General features: G+C 46.4%; 1 protein-coding gene across 1 annotated transcript in view; it reads left to right on the forward strand.

The window, feature by feature from the left end:
- The first annotated feature begins 262 nt into the window (after window positions 1–262).
- Window positions 263–16,334, forward strand: part of Dcaf12 (DDB1 and CUL4 associated factor 12) — a 26,954-nt gene continuing 10,882 nt past the window's right edge. The window contains exons 1-3 of the mRNA XM_050156144.1: window positions 263–1,845; window positions 2,901–3,155; window positions 15,200–15,422. Of these exons, the coding sequence (XP_050012101.1) occupies window positions 1,768–1,845; window positions 2,901–3,155; window positions 15,200–15,422 (556 nt within the window). The 5' untranslated portion in view covers window positions 263–1,767. The remainder of the gene's footprint in view (window positions 1,846–2,900; window positions 3,156–15,199; window positions 15,423–16,334) is intronic.

Genomic DNA, 16,334 nt, shown 5'->3' on the forward strand with positions numbered 1-16,334 from the left:
GAATGCTGAGCTGTCTCTCCAGGCCCTCCTGACACCTTCCTTCATTCTACTGCCAGTGCTTTTCACCGTATGTGCAGTTTACAAGGGAAGAAGAAGGATTTTTTTTCTCAGTGGGATATGTAGAACTTGGAATATGTGTATGAAAATATATATAATATGCATGATGCTGACTTAAATCTAATTTTTCTACATCTTAGTTAGGGTTTCTATTGTTGTGAAGAAATACCACAACCATAGAAACGCTTATAAGGAAAACATTTAATTGGGGGGCTGGCTTACAGATTTAGTCCATTATCATCATAGCGGGAAGCTGGAGATGTAGCTGAGAGTTCTCATCCTGATTGGCAGACAGCAGTAAAATAGTGAGACTCTGGGCCTGGCTTGAATATCTAAAGTTCAAAGCCCACCCCCAGTGACATAATTTCTCCAACAAAGCCACACCTACTCATGTAAGACCACACCTCCTAATAGTGCTCTCCTGTGGACCTATGGGTTTCATTTCACTGTCCATCCCTGGTTGTCCTGGAACTAGCACTTGTAGACCAGGCTGGCCTCGAACTCACAGAGATCCGCCTACCTTTGCCTCCTTAGTGCTGGGATTAAAGGTGAGCGCTGCCACCACCGGCCTGCAAGCCTTGGCAGTTAGTTGTAACCAACTAGGTTGGTCCACTCATTCTCGGCAGGCCAATTAAGAAGACAAAGGTGGAGAGAGAGGAAAGAGAGAGAGAGAGAGAGAGAGAGAGAGAGAGAGAGAGAGAGAGAGAGAGAGAGAGAGAGAGAGAGAGAGAGAGAGAGAGAGAGATTGATTTTAGTCAATATGGCCACATCAGAAAGAACAATGACCGCTAGTGGCATTCTCTACTCCGAGTCCATCTCCAGGGTTCTGACAAGTGGTTTAGTTTAGGCTTACATAGACGCCAAGAAGTATGTGTAACTAAGCAGTACTTTGTCGAGGTGTGGTCGCATCCATCATTTCCAGTTTCTCTGGTAAGGTAGTCTGACAAGTTTTCGGAACTGTGAAACATCTTTCCTGGAGTCAAGTTCCTCAGTTGGCCCTAGTCTTTTCCTTCTCCCAGCATGGACTCCCAGGGAAACTGCAATTTCAGTCCAGTGTTTTAACAGTCTGATTGCAAACGAGCATCCATCGGGGTCTCTAGAATACCTTCAATCCAGCCAGGATGGTTTTAGACGCCCAAGATTGGAAGGGCTTCCCACCGGCAGCGAGACAGCTCATACTTACTTCCGCATGCCAGAGGATGAGCTGGCTGAGGTCGGAAATGCCCCGCGAGAAGGCGAGATTCCTTTGGCCACAGCTTGGCCACAGCTAAACCGCCACGGGCAAGAGGCAAGCGGAAGTTCTCCGTGGACACCAATTTTCCTTGCAGCCCTTAAGTCCCACCCCTCTGGTCAAGGCGGCGTCTCCGTGGCGACACGCTGCGATGTGCGGCTGCGCAGGAGTGACGGGGCTCGGACAAGAAGGAGGGGGTGTTTTGGTTCTCGCCGCTCGCCGTCCTTTCCAGACCTGGCTGTCGGAAAGCTGCCTGGTCCTGCTTTGCCTTCCCCTTCCCTTCCCTTTCCTTACCCGGATTTTCCCTCCTTCCCTTTACGTGCCTTTCTTTGATTGCCTGCAGCCCCGGGGCCGGGCCATTTTCCGGGCCGGGCGCACGAAAGCGCGCGGCCCCGGGGCCCAGTATATGACCCGCCGCCCTGCCGCCCCTTGCTTCCTCCGCCCCATGTGGCTGCGGGGCCACGGCGGCGCTGCCCACTATGGCCCGGAAAGCAGTTAGCAGGAAGCGGAAAGCACCTGCCTCGCCTGGAGCCGGGAGCGACGCTCAGGGCCCGCAGGTGAGGGCTTCCAGGCGTGGAAGATGGCCAGAACCCCAACAGAGGCTTAGGGAGTTCCAGCTGGGGACAGAAACCAGGGACCAGGGCGGGACAAGAGCCGGGGTCCGAGACTGTAGAGTCGTGGCCGGTCCTCCTGCAGTTTACTGGCGTGCAGGCGGGCCGGAAGGGTGAAGAGCCAAAAGGAAACTCCAAAATGACGCCTTCCGCTGGAAGTCTGCAGCCAGGGATATAGCTGGAGGAGAAGCCAGGACCTCCTTGGCTTCTCAGGAAACTGAGTTCAAGGGGAATCTGGGAAGGAGAGCGAAGTCAGCCTTTCAGTGGCACCGTGAATGGATGTGGGCCGATTGTCTCTTATCAAGGAAACAATGTCTGAATGTGGGCCGATTGTCTCTTAACAAGGAAACAATGTTCCAAGCTGGATGCTGGTCCTTTTGGCTATTTAGACACCTAAAAGAGACACTAGGTGTCGCCTCTATACTGCCCCCTTTGGAGAGCAGGGCCCCTCGGACTTGGGATTCCGACGCTGGTCCCTCTTCCTGTTCACCCCGTTGGTATTTGATTTTTCGAATTCTAAAACTGCCCTCAGCGCAGGTCGCGCGGTGTCCGATGAGCGGCCATTGACTTACAGCCCTGGAATATCCGGGATCCCACTCTGGCTCTTTGAATACCCTTTATGCTCTTCGGGGAGCACAGGCGGAGAGGGAGAAGGGGGCTGGGTAGAAATGCAGCCCAGGTGGGTTCGGTACTCTGGGGCTCCTTTCCTTCCCAGACAGGGACACCTGCGTATATAGGGTTTCTGAGTTCTCCACTTTCCTCAAAGGCCTGGTAATCCTTTCATCCTGTCTACCCACTTCCTAAGTGGGCTTCACTGTGAGAACTTTATTTCAATGCAAGATGAGTTAGGATGTATTTTCTGGGTTGTGAATCTTCCGTGACGTTTTTGACTGTGTGAATCTTGAAGGACGAACTCTTGGTGGTGGTTCTCCAATACAGTGGGATTTCTTCCCTTCGAGGAAAGGGACCAAAGCTCTGATTTCTGGTGTTGATTTCCACAGTTTGGCTGGGATCACTCACTACACAAACGGAAAAGACTCCCCCCAGTGAAGAGATCCTTAGTGTACTACCTGAAGAACCGGGAGGTCAGGCTGCAGAATGAAACCAACTATTCTCGGCTGTTACATGGTTACGCGGCACAACAGCTTCCCGGTCTCCTGAAGGAGAGAGAATTTCACCTTGGGACCCTTAATAAAGTGTTTGCTTCTCAGTGGTTGAATCATAGGCAAGTGGTGTGTGGCACAAAATGCAACACGGTAAGTGTCAGGAGCGCTCTGTTCTCCTGGGTCCGAGACGCAGGGCTTCACCCGCTCGAGGGCCTTCTCGTGCATCTGCCCCTTTTGCATTTACGTCTTTTATATGAGCAGAATTGGAATTTATTAAGAGATTTTCAGTAGAACTGTTAGGGCAGAGAGGTGCTCAAGGAAAGAACAAACCCAAGTGTGGGTCTGGGCTCTTCAGGGAGAGGTGGCCCCATCTGTTTCTTTTAGAAAGTCATTGTCTCGCTCTCCGTTCCTTTCCGCTAATGGCCTCGTCCCCTTTTTCTCCTCCTCTCACTTCTGCATCTTTGGATGGTGTCACATGAACATGTGTCTTTAGGCCCCTGGATCTGTGTGTGTCACTGCTTCTAGTGTTTTAGCCTCATCTTTTAAGTAGGAGACCTCAAAGAAAAGATAGAAATTGATGCCCAGAGCATGTTTAGGATACATGCATGGTAGTGACCGCTTAATGGCCGTGTACCAGCCTTTGACACACGGAGGAGTGTTTAGAACTTGGCTGAAAGTAGAAATAAGGCAACGATGCTTTTTCATGTAGTAGAATCCAAACGTAGCACTTGGAGGACTAGGCAGTAGACGAGCTTAAGTTCCAGGCAGGTCTGTATACTGCGATCCTGTCTCGGAAGAAACAGAAAGGAAAGATCTGAAGAGTTTCCTGTAAGACAGACAAGATGTGCTGGGTGGCGGCGGTGGCGGTGCAGACTTTTAGGCAGAGGCGGGTGGATCTCTGAGTTCAAGCAGCTTGGTCTACAAAGAAAATTCCAGGACAGCTGCACAGAGAAACTCTTTCTCAAAAAACAAAAGAAAAAAGACAAGAAATGGGTGTGCCTGATGGTATATTTTAGGGTATGAGCATTTGTGAAGAAGAGAGGAAAATTAAATATATGAGGGTAGGGTGCAGTTTGAAAGAGTAACAGTTATAATGATTGGAGGGGAAGTGTTAACCTGTAAGCCATATAACCGCGTGGTTACAGGAAGAATAAAGTCCACAGTGGATGTAGCGCTTGCTTGAGCAATGTGTACTAAAACTGGGACACTGCAGAGATGGGCATGGCCCTGCACAAGGTTGGCAGGCGAATCTGGCGCGTTTGTGGCGATTTGAATAAAGGGTACAAATGGCAAGACCGTACAGAAATGGTCGGTGCCAGAAGAGACAGCTGGTGGTGGGTAAAGTCTTCCGTCTCTCCTAGTGTGGCTGGACGAGTGATGTTATAATGGTGAGCAAAGTGACTCTAAACCAAAACATCTGGGGTGACTTAAAAGAGAGGTTACTCTCTAAGTTTGAGGTCAGCCTTGGTCTACAGAACAAGTTCCAGGACAGGCTCCAAAGCTACTCAGAGAAACCCTGTCTCGAAAAACAAAAACAAAACAAAAAAAGAAAAAAAGAGAGAGAGATTTGTCTATATCAAGAAAACCTTGAGCCAGTGAGAGTGTTCAATGGAAAGATGCTTACTGTCCAAGCCTGGCAACCTGAGTTTGATCCCTGGAACTCACAGGAAAGGTGGAAGACGAGACCGGTTTCCATAAAGTTGGTTTTTCTGACTGCCACATGCCTACCATGGCACACTTTCTGAGATACAACCACACTCAACCACACAAACACTAATAAGAATAATTAAAAAAAAAAATCTTGGTTACTCAGTGGGCAAAAGCTATCAAGCCTGCCAACCTGAGTTTGACCCTTAAAACCCATGTGATGGGGCTGGGAAGATGGCTCAGGGCTTAGGAACACTCTTGTGACGGCTCTTCCAGAGGACTTGGGTTCAATTCCCAGCACCGACATGGCAGCTCACACCTGTCTGCAACTCTGGTTTCAGGGGACCTGACACCCATGGCAAAAACACCAGTGCACATAGAATTAAGGACTCGTGATGGAAAGAGAACAAACTACCAAAGACTGAACTGCAGTGCTTGGTGTGGCTGTGTACCCACCGCCAAACATAGAAAAAAAAAAAACCTGCCAAATACCTTAAGTATTAGAAGTGTCTTTATAAAGACCATAGGCAAAATTTCACCAGTTTTGAGGAAGGAAATAATACTATGGTGGTTGGGGCTAAATTTTCACTTCTTCTGTTCAAGGTTGTTTGTCTTACACATAACACTTTCAAAACTCTGTGCTGGTAGGAAGCCTGCACAAACTTCCTTTTTCTGATTTCATTTGTACCCTAGTGGCTTAGGAAACTGGCATTGCTGACACTTGGAGCAGAACAAGTGTCTCCTGCTTCTTTAACCTATTGATGGTATTTTGAAGGTGAGCATATCAACTAATAATTGAGTTTATTTAAGACTAGAAAGATGGAAGCCAGGTGGTGGTGGCACACACCTTTAATCCCAACACTTGGGAGGCAGAGAAAGGTCGATCTTTGTGAGTTCGAAGCCAGCCTGGTCTACAGAGCTTCCAGGACAGGCTTCAAAGCTACAGAGAAACCCTGTCTCAAAAAACCAAAAAAAAAAAAAAGAAAAGAAAAATAAAGAAAGCTGGCTCAGCCTAAGTTTGATTCCAGCCCCACATGGCTGACACACATCTATAACTCAGATCCAGGAGATCCGATGCTCCTTCTGCTTTCTGCAGGCACCAAGCATATGTGTGTTGTTTAGACGTACATGTAGACCAAACGTCCATACATAACAAAGTTTTGTTGTTTTTTTTTTAATTTACTCTTAATACCTACTTCTGCTTTTCTAACTTAAAAAATGTAGTTTAGCCAGGCTGTGGTAGCCAGCACTCAGGAGGCAGAGGCAGGCAGATAGATTTGTGTGAGTTCAAAACCAGCCTGGTCTATAGTTATAGGACAGCCAGAGTTACACAAAGAAATCCTGTCTCGAAAAACTGAAAACAAAACAAAAAGCCCATTTTCATTTTTTTAAGATTTCACGTGTTGATGAGTACTGCATTGGCCACACTGGGCATGTGGGGGTCACCGTTTACAGGTGCTGATTCCCGCCTTCCACCACGTGGGCTCTGGGGTTGGAACTCAGGTCCCCAGCCTGTTGAGCTCCGTACCCTCCTAACTTCATCTCTCCTCCGCTCATTCTCTTCCTGGGACTTGGTGGAGACCAGGCTAGCTTTGACCTCACAGAGATCCTCTTGCTTCTGCCTCCCCAGTCCTAGGGTCACAGTAGTGTTTGATCACTCCTGACCCCTAACTTAGACTTAATAACTGTTTCTGCCTTCCTATATCTTCATGACTTAAAATGCTTGGAGGTAGAGGAGGCTGTCTTATTTTGTTGTGTTTTGAGACAGGGTTTCATGTAGTCCAGGTTGGCATCTGTTTTACTATATAGCAAAGAATGACCTTAAAGTACCAGTCCCTGTGTGGTGGTTGCTGAGGTTATAGACAGGTACTCTTAACTCTGCCTGTGGGTATGTATGAGCGATGGTACTTGAGGAGGCCGAAAGTGGGTATTGGATCCCCTGGAACTGTACTTAGAGACACTTGATAGCTATCATGGGAATCAAACCTGGGTCCTGTGGAAGAGCAGCCAGTGCTCCAGAATCAGCTGGTTTTCCTTTTTTGTTTGTTTTAGAGGGTGGAGGACAGGGTTTCTTCGAAGCCCTGGGTATCCTGAAACTTTGTAGACCAGGCTGGACTCCAGCTCAGAGATCTGCTGCCTCTGGCTCCTGAGTACTAGGATTAAAGGCATGTGCCACCATGTCAAGCTCTGGTTTTTGATATTTTTTTTGTTTTTGTTTTAAATGGTGTTATTTTTCTGTTTGCTCAGATTCTAGAACCAAAGTAGGAAACCAAGGAGGAAATGTGTTGTTGTTTGGCAAATACTTCTTACTTTTGCCTTTGTTATTTAGTTCTGTTGCAACCCGATCTTATGCAGCCAGAGCCTGCCTTGAACTCATGAGCCTCTTGCCTCTACCTCCCAGCTGCTCTTGGGCTCCTTTCTGTAAAGCAGCTTTGCATTATCTGATCTGCCGGTCCCCTGGAAACTAGCTGGCTTAGGCCCTAGCACTTGAGGCTGAGATATGTGTGTCTCCTGAGTACATTATCTGGTGTGCCAGTTCAAAGTTGAAAACTATCTGGGAGGCTGAGGCAGGTGAATCTCTTGAGTTCCGGGTCAGCCCAGGCTGCGTAGTGTGACCCTGTTTCAAAGATAAAACTCTGATATGTGAGGAAGGTTTCATTTCCGGTGTGACAGGCTTCAGCAATCTAAAGAGAGTTGGTATGGGCTCGATTGTGGAAACCTGGCCATTTTACTTTATAGGGGTTTGAGAGACATGGGGATGATATGGTTAGGGGCCTGCTCCAGGGAGAGACCCTGGATTTTACTGTGAGTGAATGGACTAAGTCCAAATGATGGACGGAGCAGGTAGAGAGAGATGGCATTGGCTCAGGTAGAATCCCATAGTTGGCGTTTGGGAGAAGGTCAGTCTGTATTGGGAGTTAGTAGTTTATAAGAGTTTTTTTTTTTAATTTTTTAATTTTATTTTTGGCCTATGAGAGCTAGTTTCAGGACAGGCTCCAAAGCTACAAAGAAACCTTGTCTTGAAAAGCCTAAAAAAAAAAAAAAGAAGAAGAAGAGAAGCTACATAGTAACCTTTGGAGGAACACGTGATTGACAAGGCCAGAACTGCTGCAGAGAGAACAGGGAGCCTGGAGGGAAACAAGAAAGAGCACAGAGTCAGGAAGTTTTCCCTGGCCAGATATTATTCAGCTCCCCCATACATACTTTTTCCCTGTTGTGAGTATGTGTGTTTTGTTGTTTTCGAGGCTGGATTTCATTGTGTAGCCATGGATAGGTCTTGGAACTTGCTGGGCAGATCATACTGGTCTTGAACTCAGAGATCTGCCAGCCTCTGCCTCTTGAGTGCTGAAATTGAAGATGTGTGCAACAGGACGGATTTATTAGCCGATGTGGTGGTGCCAGCCCGTAATCCCCTCTTCTCAAGTGACTAAATGAGGGAAGAAGATCAAAGTTCTTGGCCAGCGGCATTAAAGACATGGCTCAGTGGATAAAAGCACTTGCCTGTTTTTTTTTTATAGAGTTTAGGGCTGGGTCAGTTGGTGGTGTCTTCCTGTCATGCAGGAGACACAACTTGATTCCCAGCACTTCTTAAAACTATATATGGTGTTGTATATTTATGATCCAGTGTTAGGGAGAAAGAGACAGGAGCATCTGGAATCCAAAGCAGTCCTTGGCTGCATAGCAAATCTGAGACCAATCTAGATGACATAAGACCCTATCACTAAATAAATAAAAATAGAGGTGAAGAGATGGCTCAGCGGTTAAGAGTACTCACTGACTGCTCTTCCAAAGGACCCGAGTTCAATTCCCAGCACCCACATGGCAGCTCACACCTGTCTGTAACTCCAAGCCCTGATACTCTCACACAAAGGTGCATGCAAGTAAAACACCAATACACATAAAAAATAAATAAATAAAACTGGGTGGTGGCGGCACACGCCTTTAATCCCAGCACTTGGGAGGCAGAGGTAGGCGGGTATCTGTGAGTATGAGGCCAACCTGGTCTACAAGAACTAGTTTTCCAGTACAGCTAGTGCTGTTAAACAGAGAAACCCTGTCTCGAAAAACCAAAAAAGGGGCCTGGTGGTAGTGGCTCACACCTTTAATCCTAGCAGTGTGGGGGCAGAAGCAGGTGGATCTCTGAGTTTGAGACCAGCCTGGTCTACAGAGTGGGTTTCAGTGCAGCCAATGCTACACAGAGAAATCCTGTCTTGAAAACTACATCAATAAAAAAAGGTTCTGTGTTGGGGCTGGAGAGATGGCTCGGCAGTTAAGAGCACTGACTGTCCTTCCAGAGGACCCGGGTTCAATACCTAGCATACATGTGGCAGCTCACAACTGTCTGTAACTCAATTACCAGGGGATCTGACACCCTCACACCAGTGCACGTAAAATCAAATAAATTATCTTAAAATAATTTAAAAAGTTGAGTGTTAGCTTGAGTTACAGAATGAGTTTCGGCCAGCCCAGGTCAGTTCATGAGGCCCTGTCTCAAGGTAAAATGTAGGGGCAACTGAGATCACTGTGGGCAAAGTACGTGCAGTGCAAGCAGAAACGAGCGAGACGTTTGCTTCAACAAGGTAGATGAGCTAACTTCCTGATGTCTCCTGACCTCCATATGTGCAGCCGTGACGTGTGTGTGCTGTTACACTCACACCTATAAAGAGATGGCATATCTGTAATCCAACTATTCAGGACGTGAGGCAGGAGGTTCTCCAAGAGAAAGCCTGGGTGATACAGATTCCACGTTGCAAAACATTTCGAAAATAATTAAGTGTGTTGGGTTTAGCCACCAGGTATGTATCTTTTTTTTCTTTTAAAAAAGATTTATTTATTTATTTATTAAGCATACAATGTACTGCTCTCAAGGAACGCACCAGGTCTCATTACAGATGGCTGTGAGCCACCATGTGGTTGCTGGGAATTGAACTCAGGACCTCTGGAAGAGCAGCCATGCTCTTACCCTCTGAGCCATCTCTCCAACCCCCAGGTATGTATCTTTATTCTCCCTTCCCACCCCACCGACTAACAGGTGAACCTGTTAGTACTATCAGGTGAACCTGCCCTCCCCTCCCTCTTTAATCCCAGAATTATCGGTTTCCCTATTTTTAGAACTAATTTTGTTTTTGTTTTGGAAACAGGTCTTGGGTCTCAGTAAGTGGTCATGGCTATCTTTGAACTTGATGTACTAAACAAGGTAGCTTAGAATTTATAGAAGTGTGCCTTCTTTAAAGGTGTGTGCCACCACTTCCAGCAGACAATTGAATCTGATTGTTTCTGCTTTTTGTTTTTCGAGATAGGGTTTCTCTGAGTAGCCTCACTTGTCTTAGAACTCACAGAGATCCACCTGCCTCTGCTTCCCGAGTGCTGGAATTAGACAATTTAGGTGTAGGATTGCCATGTGTAAAGCTTTAGGAAGAGGAGTTAAGAATGAGCTTTTGGGGGCTGGAGAGATGGCTCAGTGGTTGAGAGCATTGCCTGCTCTTCCAAAGGTCCTGAGTTCAATTCCCAGCAACCACATGGTGGCTCACAACCATCTGTAATGAGGTCTGGTGCCCTCTTCCGGCCTGCAGGCATACACACAGATAGAATACTGTATACATAATAAATAAATAAATATTTAAAAAAAAAAAAAAAAGAATGAGCTTTTGCCTCTATGTGTGATGATAGTAGACTTGTTTTTTACTGCCTTTTGTCTTTTGGAATGCATTGCTTAGATGAGGTTTGGACCTGTTTAATGTAGTGCTTTTCTCTTCTCGGGCTGTCCTCCCTATGTACGGAGACCAATGGTACTCCTGCATTCCCCAGCTGTGCGGGTCATGTAGCTCAGTAACACTCTGCTTAGCATGACGAGGTCCTAGTTTCACCCCAGCACTGCAGACAAACAAGGTAGGTTCTGAGCATGGGGGACAGGAGGAAGAAACAAGATGTCACATAGGGCAGCTTTCATCCTTTGAGATAGTGATGATTTCTTTGTCGCCCAGGACCGTGCCACTTGGAAGGAGCTGGCAGACTTGGGCTCCGCATCTCCTGTAACGCTAATGATTAGATTCATGTAAATTCATAGATGCACTACCATGCATTTTTTTAAACACTTGTCCTTCCATTTGATAAATAACATCTGCATAATTTGATGTGATTTGAGCCTTTATTCAGGGATAGTTTATTTGTGGTTTCAGCTGCTGGACAGTGAGTAGGGAAGGAGCATGTTGCCGCCTTTGGTGCTCATAGCCTTTATCCAAACTTGCATCTTCAAGAGGCATTCTATTCAGTACCAGGACCACAGGTGTGTGCCACCATGCCAACTAGACATTTTCCTGTTCAAATCCCAATGTGGTTGGTGAGAGGGTGAGTGGGGTATAGCTCGGTGGCCAAGCTTGTGCTTGCTATGGCTGACACCAGCACCACAAATGAAAACTGTGTGGGAGGTTGCGCAGATCAGTTCGTCCTGACCTGAAGCACAGGCTTCTCAGACTTTTCACTGCAATACCCCTAGGCTGCTCAATATCTGGGCCAGTGTGAAATTTCTCTAGAGTTCTAAGATAATATTTAAAATATTGTAAGCCAAGCCAGGCAATAGTGGTGCACACCTTTAATCCCAGCACTTGGGAGGCAGAGACAGGTGGATCTCTGTGAGTTTGAGGCCAGCCTGGTCTACAAGAGCTGGTTCCAGGACAGCTAGGGCTGTTTACACAGAAAAACCCTGTCTCAAAACAAACAAACAAACAAAAAGCCTTGTTTCTGGGACTGTAGTTCAGGAGAGTACATGAGGCCCAGGGTTCAATCTTCAGCAACACACACACACACCCTAAGTACTGTATTGAGGTATGGAAGTCTTCTGTCATCTGCGGATTAAATGAGTGTTTCCAGATAAGGTACTGATTTGTTATAGAAATCAAAGCACTGAATGCATACACATGCTACCATGTCCAACTTTTTGATCTTGCATTTATATTATAAAAACTTGGAGATTGGCGTTAGCTCAGAGGTTAAAAACAGTGGCTGCTCTTCCAAAAATCCTAAGTACAATTCCCAGCAACCACATGGTGGCTCACAACCGTTTGTATTAAGATCTGATGCCTTCCTCGGGTGTGCAAGCATACATGCAGGCGGAACACTATATCCATGATAAATAAATCTTTAGAAAAAAGTTGAACACAGCGTAAATGTTGAAGAGCGGGGAATTTATTCATGACGTGCTAGTTTATCTATGCAGGGAAGTACTCTGTGGCCATGAGAAACCGCAGAAAGCTGGAGTTAGTGGCGTACACCTCTATTTCTAATACTTGGAGGTAGAATCATTTCGGGGACACCTGCTGCTACATGGCAAGTTTGAGGCCAAGAGGCTACATGAGACCTTGTTTCAAAAAATAAACAGTAATGTAACCAGTCCTGTTGGTGCAGGCTTGTAACCCCAGCACTCAGGAGCTAGAGGCTGGCTGGCTGTGAGTTCGAGGCCAACCTAGTTTACATACTGGGTTCTGGACAGCCAGGGCTATGTAGTGAGACTTTTTTTTTTCTTCCAGTTTTTCAAGACAGGGTTTTTATGTAGAGCCCTGGCCCTGGGAATGAACTCAGCACTGGGCAGTGGGCTAAAGAACTCAGAGATCTCCCTTCCTCTGCCTTTTAAAAGATTAAAAGATTAAAGGCATGCACCACCACTTCTTGTCAAGACTCTGTCTTAAAAAGAAACTAAAAACCAAAGCAAAACAAAAAAATCAAAGCTAGCTTACGCTATAAAGTAAGTTTAAGGCCAGCTCTGGACAATGTTGTCTGAGGACACTCCACACTCCAAAAACAAATGTGTAGAAGCACCACGAAGCCCTGGTTCAAATCCTGAACAGACATACACCAAGGAAGTTCGGTGAGCCAACATGGGTCCAGCAGCAGGTAAAGACATCCAGTTTGACCTGAGTTTACTATTGGGGTCTTACTGGTAGAAGGAAAGAGCTAACTCCTGCAGGTTGTCGTGTGGCCTCTGTAGGTATACCATGTTACTTGTGTGTATGCATGCACGTGTGCACACACGCATGAACAAGTAAGTGTGTGCTATATGACTGGGATTATCTGGGTTAGGTTGATTGAGGTGGAAAGGCCCACCTTAATTGTGAGCAGCCCCACTCCATGGGTTGGGACAGAATAAAGAGGCAAGCCCTAGCATCACCACTACCTCTGGTCCATGGGTGCGGTGTGACCAGCTACCTCTTGATGCCATGACTTTGCCATCAGGACAAGGCAAGATCTTGGAGCAGGGAGCTAGAGAACCTTACCTTTGGCTTCTCTTGTCGGGTGGATTCATGCAGCCTGTTTTCCTTCTTGGCACACGAACTGTTGTTTTTTGATCTTGACTCTCCCCTTTGTTCCTTACTGTTTTAGTTTGATACAATGACTGGATCCTCCTTCTGTCTTTCTATCTGACTGTAATAATTTATCTTTTTCTTTAATATCAGTATCGAGATCTCTGTATTTATTTATAGAGATCAGAGGAAGACATTTGAGAGAATTGATTCTCTCCTTCGACCACATTGGCATTGGGAATCAAACTCAGGATGTGTCTGACTTGGCATTAAGGTGTCTTCATCCACGGAGCCATCAAGCTTGGACTTAGTGTCTGGAAAGCGGCATACATTCGCTCTCCTTTCTATGCTAGGGTCCATTCTACAAATGGGATTCTGTGTTTCTAGTCACTTTGTACGCTTCTCTTCCCTTTTGAAAACCATTGTCCTGTGGGTGCATTCGTGTGTTTTTACCCCACCTACATTCATTGCTTCCTAACCTTACATCTTTCTCAGTAACCTTTTACTTGCTCTTTCCCCTGTCCAAGAAGGGAAGATCCAGGGAGCCAGGGCTTTAGCTTCCCGCTGATCTGCCAGTTTCTGGCTCTGGGCCCAGTAGGTTAGTGTGGAACAGCAGCACTGAGTGTGGAACAGGGATCCGCATTGAAGCCTCTGCCCTTGTCAGTGTGAGCAGTTCTGTGCCAGTCCACCCACGTCTCCGTGTGTCCTTGTGAAGAGGCAGGCCAGTCAGTCCTGCACTAGGTGCTTGGCCATTCCTCTGTACCCTCAAGAGTGACGATGTGGGTACGACTGGTTTCCGGAACACTCTGCATTCAAGTCACCTCAGTTTTTCATTGGTTTTTTGAGCCTTTCTTAGTACCCTGTAAAACTAATTAATAAAATAACTAGATACAATTATTTTAAAGTTTCTTTTACCTAAGTGTGTGTGTGTGTGTGTGTGTGTGTGTGTAAAAATATGTGCATGTTAATGAAGATGCCTATTACAGGTGTTAGTGAGCCGCGGCGCCTTACCTGGGTGGTGGGAACCACACTCGGGTCCTTTGCAGGAACAGTACCTGTTGTTGACCACCGAGCCCACTCTAGCTCCTTGCCCTTTCTGAGATAGGCTCTCCTGTACCCCAGGCTGACCTAAAAAAGTCTGTTCCTCCTGCTTCTGTTTTTCAGAGCTGAGAGTCTGGGTCCACCCCTATACAGTTTGTACCAAAGATTTGTAGTGCCAGTAAGAAAGATTAAGGGAACAGCTAGAAGGCTGAGTGGGTAAAGAGGTTTGCCTCAGGGTGAAGACAGATGTTTTCAGTCCTTGGATCCCCCCGCCCCCCTTCCCCCATGGTTGGTTGTTTTATCTTTTTTGTACTAAACAGGTCCAACCCTGCTTAGCTATGAGATCAGAGGAGATAGGGTGCATACATGGTGGTTTGATTGTAGACAGAATCTTTCTAATATGTTGATGTAAAATGTTAAATTTTGGGGCTGGCAAGATGGCTGCTCTTCCAGAGATCCTGAGTTCAATTCCCAGCAACCCTATGGTGGCTCACAGCCATCTGTAATGAGATCTGGTGCCCTCTTCTGGCCCACAGGAATACATGCAGGCAGAATATTGTATCTATAATAAATGAATGAATGAATTTTTTAAAAATGTTAAACTTTAATCTTTTTTTTTTGATTTTCGAGACAGGGTTTCTCCGTAGCTTTTGGTTCCTGTCCTGAAACTAGCTCTTGTAGACCAGGCTGGCCTCGAACTCACAGAGATCCGCCTGTCTCTGCCTCCCGAGTGCTGGGATTAAAGGCGTGTGCCACTACTGCCGGCTACTTTAATCTTAATGTCATTTGAAGTTATTTCATATTTCGTTTGACTAATGGCCTTAGCCATGCCATTATTCTGCTGGGTTTGGCAGTGCACGCCTTTTAATATCCATAGAGGCAGGTGGATCCCTATGAGCCTCAAGGCCAGGTTTCCAAGTCAGTTAGGGCTACACAGTGAGACCTTGTCTCCAAAATAAATAAACGCTGGCCATGGTGGCTTATGTACTTGGGAGACAGAAGAAGACAGATCTCTTAGTTGGAGGCGTACATAGTGAGTTCCAGGCTTACTAAGGCTACATAGTAGGACCTTGACTCAAAACAGAAAACAACAATGAAAATCCCTAGGGTCTGCTATATAGTAGACTCTAATTGAACAAATGGGTGTTTGTACCAGTGTTGACCACATGAAGTAAAAACTATGTTTTGTGCACCTCTTTTCTCTTGCAGCTCTTTGTAGTAGATGTCCAGACTGGCCAGATCACCAAGATTCCCATTTTGAAAGACCGGGAACCTGGAGGTGTGTCTCAGCAGGGCTGTGGTATCCATGCAATAGAGCTGAATCCTTCTAGAACACTCCTAGCCACTGGAGGAGACAACCCAAACAGTCTGGCCATCTATCGGCTGCCCACATTAGATCCTGTGTGTGTGGGTGATGTAAGTTTTTCCATTGGTCATCGTTAGAACTAACCTTGTTTTAAAACATGATTCTCTCCTAACCTAGAAAGGAATGGTTTTCTCTAGAATTCTCCTGACATGGGATGAGGGGTGGAAGAGAAAGCAGAATGGAGATTAGGACCCCAGAGGTAAGAACCAGGATGTGTGTTTGGTAGAAGGGACAAGTGGTTCCTCTCTGTGGCGAATAGTGGGGTGTTTTTTCAGTTCACAGGGTCCACATATCTCCCACTGCCCTGTCAGAAAATAGCTTCCCAGTTCATCTGTAGTCAGGCATTGTCTTTGGCTCCAGGAGCATAGCAATGAATAAAATTAATAAAGCCCTTGTCTTCAGTATAGTGCTGAGTGTGACCCATGAACCAATATGTATATCACTCAAGTCAGTAGCACGTCAGTGTGACGTATGCCACAGAGTAGCAGGAGAGTGAGGGGAAGATGCTGTTTGAGAGGGAGGCAGAGAAAGCTTCAGTGAGAAGGAGACTTAAAGGAGACATGGGTGGCACTGGGGGAGTGTTCCCGGCAGAAGATAGGACTCTGAGGTTGGAGGCTAGAAGCTCTATCCTCTGGACATTCTGTTTTTGTTGTTGCTTTTGGATTTTTGTTTGTTTGTTTTTGAGTTTTGGTTTTTTGAGACAGGGTCTCTATGTAGTCCTGGCTATCCTGGAACTCCTTGTGTAGACCAGGCTGGCCTCAAACTCACAGAGATCCTCCTGCCTCTGCTTCCCCAGTGCTGGGATTCAAGGTGTGCACCCCTTTTTGGAATCCTTTTTGTCTGCAGGAGTGCCAATTTTGTTCTACCTTTGGTTCTCCCCAGATAGTATGATCTTACCCTACAGGTTAAGATTACCAGAAACCATGCTTTTGTTTGGTCGTTGTTGTTTTACATTATCTGGCGGGGGGGGGGGGGGGG

This window comes from Alexandromys fortis, unplaced genomic scaffold, assembly GCF_014885135.2.
Source record: "Alexandromys fortis isolate MF-2015 unplaced genomic scaffold, M_Fortis_MF-2015_v1.1 scaffold_92, whole genome shotgun sequence".
Classification (NCBI taxonomy): Eukaryota; Metazoa; Chordata; class Mammalia; order Rodentia; family Cricetidae; genus Alexandromys; species Alexandromys fortis.